Here is a 14457-nt window from a genome sequence, read left to right on the forward strand (position 1 = left end):
ATTACAAAATTAATATGGCGTCATGTTTTATGCTCCCATGGCTACTCTGACAAACTGATGGCTTCGTGAAGTTTACTGGATCCCAATTGTCATTAAGTTGTTCCAAGTGAAACAGTTCTGGTGTGTCAAACTGGGTCCTTATTTGACCTTTTACAGATAAGAACTAATCAAAGTCAGGACTGGGAACTGTGGGTGGACACTGCACATTAAAGAAGAACAGCTTGTCCTCTGTGATAGTCGACTGAATAAAAAAACTGGCATATCAATTTGAAGCTAGTATAATACCTGCACTTATTACTCTGAAGGCCTGAATAATGATCCAAAATTGGACGAAAGCCTTGAGGGAACTCAAGCAGATAATTATTACCCTTCACGCATGATGCGTGACACCTCCTCTCAAGTACAGTCAAAAAGAAAAAGCTTCTTTCCTGAGAGGCTGATAATAATGTGGATGCTATTGTCCTTCCATTGGATTACTACGAAACACACAGCAGGCCAATCTTTCATTTTAGACAGTAAACAGTTGTTAGTGAATTGCTTACAGAAAAGAAAAGGGCTTGATAATCACAACCATAAAAGTATACAGTCTGCATTCAGTGCGATGATGACCTAATCAATGTCTAATGAAACTATGGCTTACCCTGGAAGCATGAAAAGAGCAGCTGACCGGAGTGTTCTCATGAACATCACCTGCCGCAGTGGCATCCCGGAGTGGGAGACTCGCTTCAACCTGCAGAGCTCAGCTGAAGGCTTGCAGGAGTTGTTAATGTGTCACACCATTTTTAATTAACCACCTCTGCTGAATGCCCTGCCAACTCTGCACACACACACGCGTACGCACACACACGCGCGCACGCACACACACATGCACACGCACACACACACACACACACACACACACACACACACACACACACACACACACACACACACACACACACACACACACACACACGGCCAAGACCATCGCATTAACACGGAGCACCACGGGCTGCACAACAGTTATGGGGGCAAAAGATTTATATTAAGGTGAGAAATATGATGACATATATAATGAATTTTCTGTACGAGGGTGAATATTTGTTGAGTGAAAAGCTGGCTGGGTGGAGTAATACTGTATTTTAATCCTTTGTTGGCACTTCTGATGGAAAAAGAAGGTATTTGAGTTCAATCCAGAGCTTATTTTTGGGCTCATGCTGAAATAATGACAAAACAAATACCTTGTGATGTTCCACCAACATAAATTCCACTGAGTGCAAGAGTTAAATACTGTCAACATCAAAGCCTAATGTCTAGGTTGCAGCTAAAGTATGTTTGTTATGACAACCAGTCCTTAAAGGATGTGCTTTTTACTCACTGATTTTTTTCCACCAAAGCACTTGAGACATTTCTTACAGTCTGATCCTCCCTATATTGTATTCAGCTTTTTGCAGTTAAGCCACAAAAATCGTTTTATTTGTTTAAGTATACCTGCAATCAGACGATTTAATATCATCTAATCCATACACACACACGCGCGCGCACACACATTACACACACACTTCAAATTTGATCTTTAACTGACAACAACTTTATTCTCAGGTTCCTTCAAAGTGCCCTTGTAGAACAGCAACGAACAAGCACAGGGACAACAATGCTTCAAATTTACATTCTGAACTACTGTGAGATTTTGTACAACTAAAGGAATGACTATGTTGTTTTTCTTCACATGAATAATCATACACCAGGAGTATGAAAGGCACTTGCAACCAATGGTGAGCCAGGGCAACATTTACCTCAGCATATGTATTTTACTATCAGCCCAAAGCTCCGCTAGAGGTTCCAACAACTCACAGATTAGAGTTACAAAGGCCAAAAAACTGAGGATGAAACGGAAGAGGATAAAGCAGTTCTTTGTGATTCAGTTTTTGAGATTTACAATCAAGTAAAATTGTTCAATCAAGTTCCACATCTTGTCAATGCCCGTTTTTCTGGTTTTTCATTCCGTTTCTTCCTTTCAATGACTTCTGTAGTCTACAGCTGCAATTAATTATTTTAGTAATCGAGTATTCTAACTGAATAATCAGACAAAAAAAATTGTCAGGTTCTTCAGAAACTACTTAAGCTTATTTTATGAGTATCACAAACACACACACACACACAAAAACCATTTAAGTAGACAACCCATCATTCAATTCCTTTCTTTTTTTTTAAATGGCATGTCAAAACTCCATTTCAATTTCAACTCTGATGTGTGACAAAGAGGTCAAATCCTACTAAATCGAACTAACTACTATAAAAACTTTCAAATGTGAAATATTAGCCAAATATTTTTGATTCATGGACATTTTTTGTACAGGAATCCTTTAAGCCCTACTGAGGTCATCCATTTTTCCTCCTAATTTAAAGGTGTTGATAAATAAATGCAAGTCTTAAGATAGTCTATGCTCGTATTGTTAAGTTTATAAAGACGGCATCTGAATCGGTGTTTGCCATTGTGGTAGTGAAGCAATTAGAGAAGCATTTAGCACTTAGAAAATTACACCCCGCATTTTTCCTGTGAAATATTTTGACAGTGTGTGCGTGGGAGCAGGTGCTCAGCACCACAGGAGCATGCCCAGGAAACTGCACCCTAACATGTTTTCTTTACTCTGTTGTGTTTAAGCCTGGGTTTTGTCAACAACAGAATTTACTCTCAAGGCTCGTACGTTATCCCTGAGATGGTGGTGGAGAGTACAGCTTCCCCTTTCAGCCATCGGTTAGAGTAACAGAGTCAGAGCTGGCGACTCAAACAAACAGAGCAAATTGATTGATAAAAACTAATTGATTTTGTAGGGTCGGCTCTGGAGTTCACAAAGAAGATTCTAAAATTAGGGCTATTTCTGCTTTTATGGTTTCATTGCGGTGGAGTGGTTAGCACCAGGACCATACATCAAAGTAATCTTGGGTTTAAATCCAGATGGGCCTTTTTGTGTCCAAATTAGATGTTCTCCCAGGGCCTGTGTGTGTTTACCCCACATACTCCAGCATCCTACCCAAAACATGCGTGTTACATTAATTTGCCACTCCAAATTGTCTTTACAGATGCGTCTCTGTGTTGTATTGTGGTGGTCTGTGGCCTATCCAGGACATGCCCAAACTCTCACCCTGTCCCGTTGCCCGCGCAACCCTTTAAGGGTGAGGCAGATGTACAAAATTCATGGATGAGAGATAAAGCATCAGTGCATCTTCAGTAGCATTGTAAAAAATAGAAAAATAAAAAATCTAATTTCTACATTATACTTTATGATGCCATACACCTTGACATTTGTCGCCGTGCTCGATGTCTTTTAGGCTCTCTGAAGTCTGCTCTTTCTACTTTCTTCTTACTTCCGTGCCTGAAAGCCCAAACGTGGATCTGATATCCCTACATAACCTGGCACCCTTTCACAAGCTTTGGATTATGACAGAGGATGTCTGGTATGCACCATTCGGCTGTGCAAGACTTAAAAACTTAATGACATCAGTGGTGAAGAATATCCTCTACTGTACAAGCAGCCTTTCACTTTCAGGTATTTTCTGTTATGACATGCAACTGGATGGGTTTTAATCCCTTCCCAGGAGCAACAGTGGCATGTTGTGGAAACTCTGCAGTAGGTATATTAAGTATATTGTGTGTGCTGCTATGGGAGAGCAGAACCATCTCGCCGACGATGCCTGTGAAGGACCCTTCAGGGCCAGATGGATAAGCCTGTTAGGAATGCTCTCTAAAAGGCAATAAGTGAGCAGAACTAGGTGATAAATGTTTTCCTTCCTTGCACTCACTCTCGGGGGGATATTTTTTCAATGAATTAATATTGAAGAGAGGGACTCAAGTCTGAGCATGTTTATACCCATAAAAATTGGCAAATTATGAGCATGGTGACAAGCCACTCCATCAGCAGGAATGTTAATAATGTACAATATGCTGCTGTGAAGGTTGAAATAAATGATTACTTCACAAAGGCAGCGCATGAAATAAAGTCTCCTGATGAGCCCTGTCAGACAGATATTAGCTCTGATTATTAGAAAGAAAAATAGCCTTAAAAAAAACATCTGTAATATGCAGGTATGCAGTGGCAAATGTTAACCCACTTCCAGCTTCTCTCCTCCATTCTGTCTCACACAGAAACACAAATTTCTGGCTGGCTGAAGCCTTTGATCTCCTAATTGCTTATTCAGAAATGGGTTTATTTGAAGCAGAAACTGGGTTGAAGGAGCTCAGCTTTGAAAAATAACCGACATACACACCTTCTTATGTCAAAAAATAAATAAATTAATAGGTGGAATGACAATGTCTCTCAGGGTTCTTTGAAGTCATTTAAATTGAAATTAGCTCAAATATTCGTCAAATAAATTGTTAATTTGCAAAACCTTGAATGCATGGGAAGATTCTGCTCTGAAGTTCAGTCCGCCTGAGAGGGATACTGTGCCTTGCAAAAATAATTAACATCCTCTTGGACATATTTTTTTACATTTTATAACAAGATGTGGGGAAAAAAAACCAAAAAAACTTTGAAGTAGACGACCCGATAAGATTATATGGGAATTCCAATTTTTGGGCAGCATGTAAAACATTACACCAGAAAAAAAAAAATTAACACTTCACTTCATATAGATAGAAGTGCCAAACTGAACGAGGTGGCTGTTAATGTTAATTTAATATGTTCACTAGGGCTGTAGTGATGCAATAATCTCACAATACGATACAATACATGATATTCTGCTCACAATACGATATATATCGCGATATTCCGTAAACGATACAATTTAATACACTTTTGAGATTTTCTGAAAGATTTTAGAGGGACAGAGTAATTTTGGTGACATTTTGTGACAGTTATAGAGTTGGATTGAACTAATTTAACTGAAAACTGATTAAAAGCACCAACTACACAATACCTGGCTCTGGTTGGACATGGACACAGACTTAAAGTCGACAGCTGGACAAAATGAATTAAAGAAGTGGTGAGAAAACATGTTTCTTTTAATTGAAACAGTACAAACTGTAGCTTACATGCATTTGTAAAGTAAATAATACCGTTTTAACCTTGACACTTAACATCTGAAGGAATCACTCTAAGCCTGATGACCTAATCACTCTCCTGGTAAAGCAAGCAGTGAGTGAGCAAGGTGACAGTTGGATGTTACGATACTTGCGGATGAATATCGATTTTTTTTTTAGGAAAGAAAATATCGATATATATTGCAAAATCGATGTTATTACACAGCCCTAATTGTTCACGAACAATGAACTTTCTCCGCTGTCATTGTCAGAACTACAGGCAGACCACAATTCTAAAACAGCGCAGAAAGTCAATGTCACCGTTCACAACATCTCCTTCTGTTCGCTGATTGGGCCGGTAAAAATCAACCGGAGTCAAGGGGAGAAATCCCAGACTGTGCTGGGAGTGAGATTTTTTTTTTTTTTCAATTGCACAGTAGGACAATAGCCAAGATAGTTGTTTGATGGCTTTGTTTAGTTTTTTGGTTATTTTAATGTGATAAGAAAATCAAGCCTAATTTAAATTTCTGCTCATCTTTTTTCAGCCACAAAATGAGAATTGCCTTGTGTCAATTTAGTAACTTGTATTTTGAACTAAATGTCAAATCCCTCATGCTTCTGTTTCTGACAAATTAGTTTCTGATAAGAATGAACCAACACGGATGCTTTTCTTGAAAGGGAAGCTGGTCACAGTTGATGGGAAGATGGATGAATGGGAGAAGGGCCAACAAGAAAAAAAAAAAACAGTCAGAGGTTGAAAAGGACTTTGGACAGTGAAGATTCACCTTCCAGCAAGACTGCACACATGCAGCCAGATCTACAATTAGATGCACTAAATCATAGATCCATGTTTTAGGAATGCTTAGTCAAAGTCCACGCCTACATTAAAATCAGAGGCAAGACTTCAAAATGTATATTTTTACAAGCTCTCCGTTTGAGTTCACTGAAGTTGAGCAATTTGGCAAAGAAGAGACATACATGTCTTTCTGTAGATGTGCAAACCAAATAGAGGCACACCCCAAAAGATTTGCAAAAATCCCTATAAAATAAGTTAAACTTTGTGGTTACCATGGGGAATGAAAACTGGGGCAACACACGAGAGGAAAATAATTACTCAGTGACCTTATCTGTGAGAGAGAGAGTTTGGCGAGGGTTTTTTGTGTAACTTTCTCCGTTTGGATGGATGACAATCGGTCTCTTTGTCTGAGCTCCTTAAAGCCATCTCAATATGGCTAGTGAGAAGTGATGTATTGTTCTGATTTTACACAAGTAACTTCTTTTGAGCTGTTAAAAGTGAACTTTGGATGCCATGCCAATCAAAGCAGTTTCTCAAAATAGGAATGTAGGAGAAGGAGGGGGTGTGCAGAAACGTGTACCACATTGTGCAAAATTGTAAAAGATAAAAAAAAATAAAAAATAAGCAAACAGCTTTAATTGAGATGAACCCACAGGCAGATCGGAATCTCTAAAAGGTGCATTCTTTTGGTGTCTGGCGTCTTCTCACAAACACTTGGTGGAAATCGTGTTTGAACATGAAGCACCGGGTTGTGTCCTCTCTCATCACTTTTTTTAAATCAGCCTCTGCACAAGACAAGAGCCGCTCGGCGTGACTTTTGCGAATGTAAACTGTGCTTCCGATCCGACAAAAAAAAAAAAAAGACAGCGTGTCTTCCAAGACGCGCACACACGTTTGGAAGGATTTGGCCGATGCCTCGGTTCGAGCACACCTTGGATGTTTCAGCAGAGAAACTGTAAAACTGATGTTTCAGTTTGAAAGCCTCACAGAACAACCTGCTGACTGTGTTCAGGTGCAAAACACGCAAAAGATCGAACATGCAATTTCACCAAAACATCGCTGCATTAAAGTGACCCTTACCTGCCATCGAAGTCTGCACTTGCTCCAAAACAGCAACAGTAAAACACCAACAACTTTATCCACAATTGGATGATTTCCATAGTTTACGCGCCCAGTGTGATCTCGGTGCTCCGTAATCCAAAAAGGACCGGGTGGGGGAAAAAGGTGACCAAAGCAAAAGCAGAGTATTTAAAACAGAGCGGGTTGTGCGCTGGAGCCTGAATGTTGTCGGGTGGGAAGAGTTTGCCTGCGTTCGTTAAACTGTTCATCCGCGATATCCAGCAGGAGGAGCGGGGAAGACAATCTAGCTTAATGCCTGAAAGCAGAGCGAGTCCCGTTGAGTGTGCGTGAGCGGGACGCACTCTGCCGGGAGAAGAGCGCACAGCCTTCTTCCCTCCTCCCTTCCCTTCCCTTCTCTCTCTCTCTCCTTTCTCACAAGTTCAGGTAGCGGTCTCTCCAAACTCGCAACAAGCTCAGCAGGCTGACCCCTAACTACCTTCATGCGTTAATCCAGCACCTTGTAGAAAAATCCGCGCAAGCACGCAACCTGTGCAGCACGTGGGGCGCCAGTTTTTTTTTTTTTTTTAGAAGTGCTTTAATTAATTGCATAGCCTGCAGAGGCACGCACTTGCACGCGGCCACCCAGGTAGATAGCACTCACGAGAGGAAAGTAGATGCAGTGGAAATGATGTATGTGGGAGAAAAAGTTACAAATGGACGCTCTGATGTAGCGTCCATTTGTTACCATAGAACTGGTTAGCACACTCCCAGGATGTAGACGAGATTCAGGTACGAAGCTTTCTGTCCAAAGAAGAAATTTGAAATATACACATTTAGTTGTTTTTTTTTTTTTTACATTAACGTCTTCATATTCATATTTATTTCAAACGTACTTGATTACTGTACTTATATCAATGCAGTCTTCAGATAAAAGCTTTTTGAGGCTCTAATTTTTACTCATTCCTGTTTTAACAAAATAAGACGGAGTGTGCTTCTCATGACATGGATGACATTTCAAAATTTAAGCCAAAATTGTAAAATAACTCCACTTTTAGTTATTTCCATTATTTTTTACTTTCTTTCAATGCAGAAAATACATCTGCTACAATAATCTGTGAACCTTAAGAATTTAAGAACCTCAACATATACTAACGAGGATCTTCATAGTATTAAAGTAGGGTTTTTTTTGTTTTGTTTTTTTGCAAAGAAAGCTTTTTTTTTACAATCTCTGTCCCAGGGACAATGATTGTTGTACCCAATTACAGAGCTGTGATTGGGTACAACAATGTTGCTGTTACCTGCACATTGGAAGATATGCTGCCTTGGGTAAACGGCACTCCAGGATCGCCTTCCTGCATCTTTAACATTAGTATACAGTATTTGATCACCAGTTAAAGCAGACTGTCAAATATTTTGGAGAAGTGAAAAATGTATGCCTCAGAAGGGGTGCAACTGTCAAATGCCATGTATGTCACGTTGGCTTTGATTTCAGCGTTGAGGCTATGCATACATCTCATTTAGACATAAGTTAGTTAGGGTTTATGCAAAGCCTTGATTGAGACCAGTGTTTCTCAACCCTGGTTCTCAATACATCACATTGAGGAAATGTGATGTATTGAGATGTTAATAAATTATGTAAATAAATTCTGCCTCTCTGCGCTCCTCTGATGTATTTAGTGGTATACTTCTCTAAAATGTGCCAACAGCAGAAGAAAGTTGTTACCAAAGCTCAAAATTATTTAGATCAATATTTATTTAAAAAAGGGAAGGAAATTAGTATCTTATTCCATCTCTTTCCCTCTATGTTATTTGTGTTCAAGTAAGCTTTACAAACAAAAAACAAAAAAATCAAATCAAATCAGGCAACAAAAAAAAACATGTCAAAAATGAACACTTTTTTTGATGTGCCATTTACCTAATAAAGTGATTGCAAAAGAAAAAAAAACATTCATACAATGAATTCATTTCTTGCAAACTTGCAAAACCTCCTGTGATTATAAAAACTGGCGGAAAACTATTGGCTGGCACCAGTGGTGCATTAGGTGCTTTTGAGCCTAAGCAATTACTAAATTTTAGCCAACCCATCAGAGCGCCACATTTTCTAAAGCACAGAGAACAAAATCACAGCAACCATCTCATTTTCAGCTTTGACAGCAATCTACTTGTAACAAACTACCTTAAAACAACCCAGTGTGGAGATAAATCGTGTACCATCCTGGAGAAGAGGACAAATTGGGAAGATGTTTTGATAGTATTAGCATACTGTTGGTTGATCAAAGACCTGACTGGCTTTCTGTCACAGTTCATGTTGTTACAGCCTGTCACTTATTCTGGTGATGAATCTTAGTCAATGTGGTGGCACTGAAGTTTGACATGGAAGGTTTTGGAGAAAAGTTGATTATGTGTAATTAGATGATCGATCACAAAGTGAAAGCATGTCGCACTGTGATTTATTACATTAAAAACTGAGAAACCGGTTATGCAGACTGGCCAAATCATGCCTCATTACCGACAGCCCAGAGGATAAATGTGGAGGTTCTGAATGTGCAAATTTTAAAGAGCAGGTTTGGCCAAACTAAATAAAAACATATAAATGGACTTACACTGAATCAAAAATATTAAATGGTATTAAATATTCCATCCATCCATCCATCCATCCATCCATCCATCCATCCATCCATCCATCCATCCATCCATCCATCCATCCATCCATCCATCCATCCATCCATCCATCCATCCATCCATCCATCCATCCATCCATCCATCCATCCATCCATCCATCCATCCATCCATCCATCCTCCCTCTACCGCTTTATCTGGGGCAAAGAAACCATAAAGTAAATAAAAAAAACACGAGGATGCGGAAACTGTTGAAAATCAAATACTTTAATACTACACACCTAGAGAAATTCAGAAACATTTTCTACTGTGACAAGTGTTTTATTTGTGTTTTTTATTTTTATTGATTTGATTTGGTTTATTTCCAGTTTCCCAAATGTTTAACTAGTTGCCTTATTGCTTTTGAATGAATTTGAAATACCTACCCAGTCCTAGTCTTCTATAAACCTACATAAAATAAACTATTTGATGTAACAGGGTTCATTGAGTAGACAGAGAGCTTGAAATGTTAAACTCTTGTGCTACACAGAAATAAGGGATGACATTATAGGAGATCATGTATGAGACTGAGTAACCAACTAAGGCTCTAGTAAGTCATTTAAAATGAGTAGACCACATCTGTGACTTATGACAGGAGGGCTGTCCTGTTTAGGTGAGCTGTTTCAAAATTAAGCCTAAAAGAGTTGCACCATATTTACGTCTTAAGCGCTATGTTGTCCCTCTAAAACACAGAACTGGTGTTTTTTTTTTTTTTCGGGTGGGGGGGGGGTGTATATTATTCATAGTCACAAAAAGTGCAGGTGTTTTTTTTTCTGGTTAAGGAATGTGGCAGTTGAAAATTTGAATATGATTGCTCCCTAAAAATGTATAACATAATAGCAGAATACCACAGATTTTAATCCACAACTGGGAAATTGGGAAATGCCACCTCTGCAGGAGTGTATAAGCTATCCAAATGCCAAATGAAGAGGTCTGAGAGAAAGAAAAACAACAGAAACCAACCAACTAGAAAAGGGAATAGTTGTACACATTTGCGAGGCTAAATGCTATGTAAATATGTAAACACACAAAGTGCACCAATATATAAATGCTAGCATGCATCATACAAAGGCTGCATATGAAGGTATGGCTCTGTTCAAGGAGAGATGGAAAAAAGAGGAAAAAAGTAAGTGGATGCATATTGAAGGGAATATAACAAGTTTAGCTGTAAATTGCACATGGGGGAATTTGAACTATTGCTCTATATCGTGGTCTTCTGGGAGAGGTGCTGATTGTAAAGTCTGACAGCTGCAGAGAGGAAGGACTACTGCTCCTTTGCACAGTTAGGGTGCAATAGTTTGTCACTGAGAGAGCTTTTCAGAGGCTTTACCATATTATGCATGGAATGAGAGTCCTGCTGATACCAGTTTTAGCCTTTTTGTATTTCTCTTCCAGAAATATGACATAAGAAGTTACAAATCATTGAAGCACAAGTTGAACATTACTGAAAATGATTCTTTCTAGCCTTCTGCTCACATTAGCAACTGTTAATGATTGATTGTAGCAGAGACAACATGAAGGCACTTTGAGATCAGATGATATGAAAAATAATGAAAATTGTAACGGAAATTACACTTTAGACTGTATTTGGCAAGTTATATTAGCAATCAATGTGGTTATAGGGATTGGTGCAGCTAATAAAGTATTTATTATTTACTGTTGCTTGAATAAAGGCAGACGTATCTGAACATCTAGATACGTTATAGTCCAACCACCCCAACAGCTTTTTACATCTCTGCACTTTCTCTGGAAACTAGTATTTAAATTAGCTGTAACATACTTTTACTTTAAAGAGCACACACTCAGAAATGTTGTTAATGATATCTGGAAGTGCTTATGCACAATGTGTCCAATTAACCTTCTTATCACCAATTTTGGTCAGCTGAACCGAAAAAGCGGCCAATCAGAGGTTACCAGACAATTCTTGGTGCAAGAAAACTTTAGAGATAAGAAATATAATCTAAAATGTACTTGAAAAAAAACAACATATGAACAATAATTTGCAGATTTAAGTAATTTTTTTTTAACATGAAAGCGCATACATGTTGCAGAAACAACAAAAAGCAGCAGTTTTTTTGTTTTTTTTTACTTTTTGCATGCTTACTTTAGTAACCAAGCAACGTAAACAACATATAAATTGTTAATTTGGAAAGCTCTTATCTGCTTGATCACAAAAGAGCAGATCTATACATAGGGGCCTACGTATAGAACGACGGACTGTTTACAGCACAGGGGTATCAGTAAAAAGAAAAAAAGGTGGGCTGGTGGATAAACTGTTACAACTTGGGAAGCTGGATTAGTTTTGTTGCAAAACCTTTTTGAAAGCTAAATCTGGTATCCACACATCTGATTATGGAGATCTTCTGGATAAAAACTACTCACATACGAAATGGCTGTTTTCTCTGAAAACAATTTGCACAAAGCACCAGATTACTCTAGACAAAAGCAAATAATCTTCTTGACTCGGCTTCGAAAATGACACTAAAAGAAATGTTAATTATCCAGTTTCGGAATAATATCGAGGTCTTAGCACATCCGCGTGATGCACTCACTGAAAAGCTTCAAGAGAACAATCCTTGTTTAAAAGTGAAATCAACTAATCCACTCCACCTGCAATAATAAGGCACCCCGGTCAACCTCCAATATCTTCCCTTCAGCTTAAATCTGGCAATTTCACAGGTTTAGATGCAGGCTTCTAGTCACGCCACCTGCGTATGCTCCTGCAGAGTCACAAACGTGAACAGGGAGTCAGACGCCTCCTCTTGAGTAAAAATCCCAGTCCTTGAAACAAGCTGTGTCTGTGGCGATTCACTTCGGGACAGACTGACTCTGCTGACAGAATTCAGATGAGTACAGATGCTGGAGACCTGCATCTCCCCCAAATCCTCTCTATCTAAAAGTTACCAAGCACACCAATCTTTTTGGCACAATCATTAATTAATAAATACTGCTGAATATAAGATAGGGGACGTACACAGTGGATAGAAAAAGGAATCAGTTTATTTATTTTTTGACATATTTTGTCAGATCCACAAACGTTTGTGTAAGAAACCAACACATTTGTTAATTGGAAGAAATACGTAAAAAAATATAAATCTAAAATGTGTGCTATGTATTTGTAGAAATGGAAAAGTATGGTACGACTGCAAACTTACCAAACGTGGCCACCTAAACTGATGCGCTGGGCCAGGAGAGACCTACTCAGTGAAGCAGCCAAGAGGATCATGGTAGTTTAAGGTGCTCCAGAACCCCACAGCTTCAGTAGGAGAATCCAGACAGGACAATTAGAAGTCTTGAAGTTCAGAAATATGATCTTTATAAAACGCAAAGGGAAAAAAAATTGTCTCTCAAAAGTGGAAATTTAGCCAATACCACTGCTTAAATGCTGAAGTCATCATTGCCACAGGGAGTGGCATCATCATGCTGTGGGGATGATTTTCTCCAAGGACAGAAAAGCTGGTCAGAACTGATGGATGGAGCTAAACAGGGCAGTCCTGATATAAACCTGCAAAAAAAGACCTAAAACTGGGTCAGAGATTAATACTGTAGTAGAAAAACACATACAGTGAACATATAGTCAGAGTTACAACGAAACAATCAAACCATGTGAGTCAATTGAAGACATGTAAAAATGGCCCAGTCAAAGTCCAGAACAAAAGCAAAAGAAAAAACAGCAAGGCTTGATCTTAAAATAATTAGGGAGGTGGGGGGGATAGTAGGGCCTATAGCACTCTTCAGATTCTACCTGCGGAAATGTTTAAAAAGATTATGTTACTACCAACTCACAATCATGCAGTGCATCATATAAAAATCTAACATCTGCAGATACATCAACATCTGTAAAAATTCAATGGATGCGAGTACTTTTGCAGGATGCTGGACCATTTACGTATCTTTTATGAGAAATATTCACTCTCTCCACAGAATTACACCAAGACTTCATTTAAACGTAACCACTTGGAGCTGAAAGCTGCTTTTTGCCTCTAAAGGTGCTTCTCTGCCACTACTTGATTAAAACACACAGAAGTGAGGGTGAGATAGTGCCGAAGGTATTCCCTAGTTGATCTTTACCTGCAGATGAGTCTCGCAGCTCTGAGATTTCCCCCGCAGTTAATCAGAAGGCGCCGACTGCTTATGCAGATCGTCTGCAAGTGCGGACGTTTGATTTGCTTAATTAACAAAGTAAGTGATCACACATCGTCAGCAAAAACACAATCATGGCACTGCGAATTGGTGGCAGAGTGTCTCTGACAAACTCCCAGTTCAAAGAAAAACACCTCCCATCTTTTTTGGTTCCAAGTTTATTTTTAACTTTTAAAAATGCAGTTTGACATTTTCCACCTTTCATGAAACCAAGACGGCATGAAAACGGATATCTAAAAGAAAAGCTTCTGCCAATGCGAGACCCGGCATCAATTTCAACGATTCTGGAGACGCTCGGCTGTGCAGCAGAGCTCGCAGTCCTGATTATGCATCGACGTGTCCAGCTGGCTCTGCAGTCCTCTGCGGCGGCCTTCCCAGCAACATGTTGTTCTTCGGCGAACAGCTTTCAGGCTCCATGGTCATCACCTGAACCGAGTACCCGTGAGTCTCTGCAGCCCAAGCCCGGTCCAAGTCCACCAAGCCCATGCAGTGTTTTCCTGCGTTGGCACAAATAAAAACGATGAAATGCTGCTGTTTATCACCAAATCAAGAGTCGAGACAACAAACATTTTTTGCTTGAAATCCAGTAGAAATTCAGGCTTTGCAAGATGACCAATCAAGTCCTAAACTGGGTGGTGACGGTTAAAGTCAAATATGGTTATTTATTGGTTTTATTAGTGTCTGGAGAGGGGAATGCCATAATTTAACTATCACTGATTTTATAAGCTTTCTGGCAAAATGTAATTACAAACAAATTACCATATGGTAATTATGTTAATTATGGTAATTATTATTACCA

General features: G+C 39.1%; 2 protein-coding genes across 9 annotated transcripts in view; both read right to left on the reverse strand.

Moving 5' to 3' along the window:
* npnta (nephronectin a) overlaps positions 1-13671 on the reverse strand; it is a 65787-nt gene extending 52116 nt beyond the window's left edge. Inside the window, exons 1-2 of one of the 6 annotated variants that reach the window (XM_081607831.1) lie at positions 12888-13671; positions 12671-12771 (exon numbers count right to left, since the gene is read on the reverse strand). In XM_081607831.1, the coding sequence (XP_081463957.1) occupies positions 12671-12741 (71 nt within the window). In that variant the 5' untranslated portion in view covers positions 12742-12771; positions 12888-13671. Of the gene's footprint in view, positions 1-6878; positions 7834-12670 lie in introns of those variants that run through there. The other 5 variants (XM_081607823.1, XM_008412137.3, XM_008412146.3 and 2 more) reach the window with 5 other exon arrangements.
* A 127-nt stretch (positions 13672-13798) lies between these two features.
* gstcd (glutathione S-transferase, C-terminal domain containing) overlaps positions 13799-14457 on the reverse strand; it is a 45106-nt gene continuing 44447 nt past the window's right edge. For all 3 annotated transcript variants that reach the window (XM_081607808.1, XM_081607812.1, XM_081607817.1), the window contains exon 12: positions 13799-14155. In XM_081607808.1, the coding sequence (XP_081463934.1) occupies positions 13983-14155 (173 nt within the window). In that variant the 3' untranslated portion in view covers positions 13799-13982. The remainder of the gene's footprint in view (positions 14156-14457) is intronic.

The sequence above is a fragment of the Poecilia reticulata genome, chromosome 1, assembly GCF_904066995.2.
Source record: "Poecilia reticulata chromosome 1, P_reticulata-male-v2, whole genome shotgun sequence".
Lineage (NCBI taxonomy): Eukaryota > Metazoa > Chordata > Actinopteri > Cyprinodontiformes > Poeciliidae > Poecilia > Poecilia reticulata.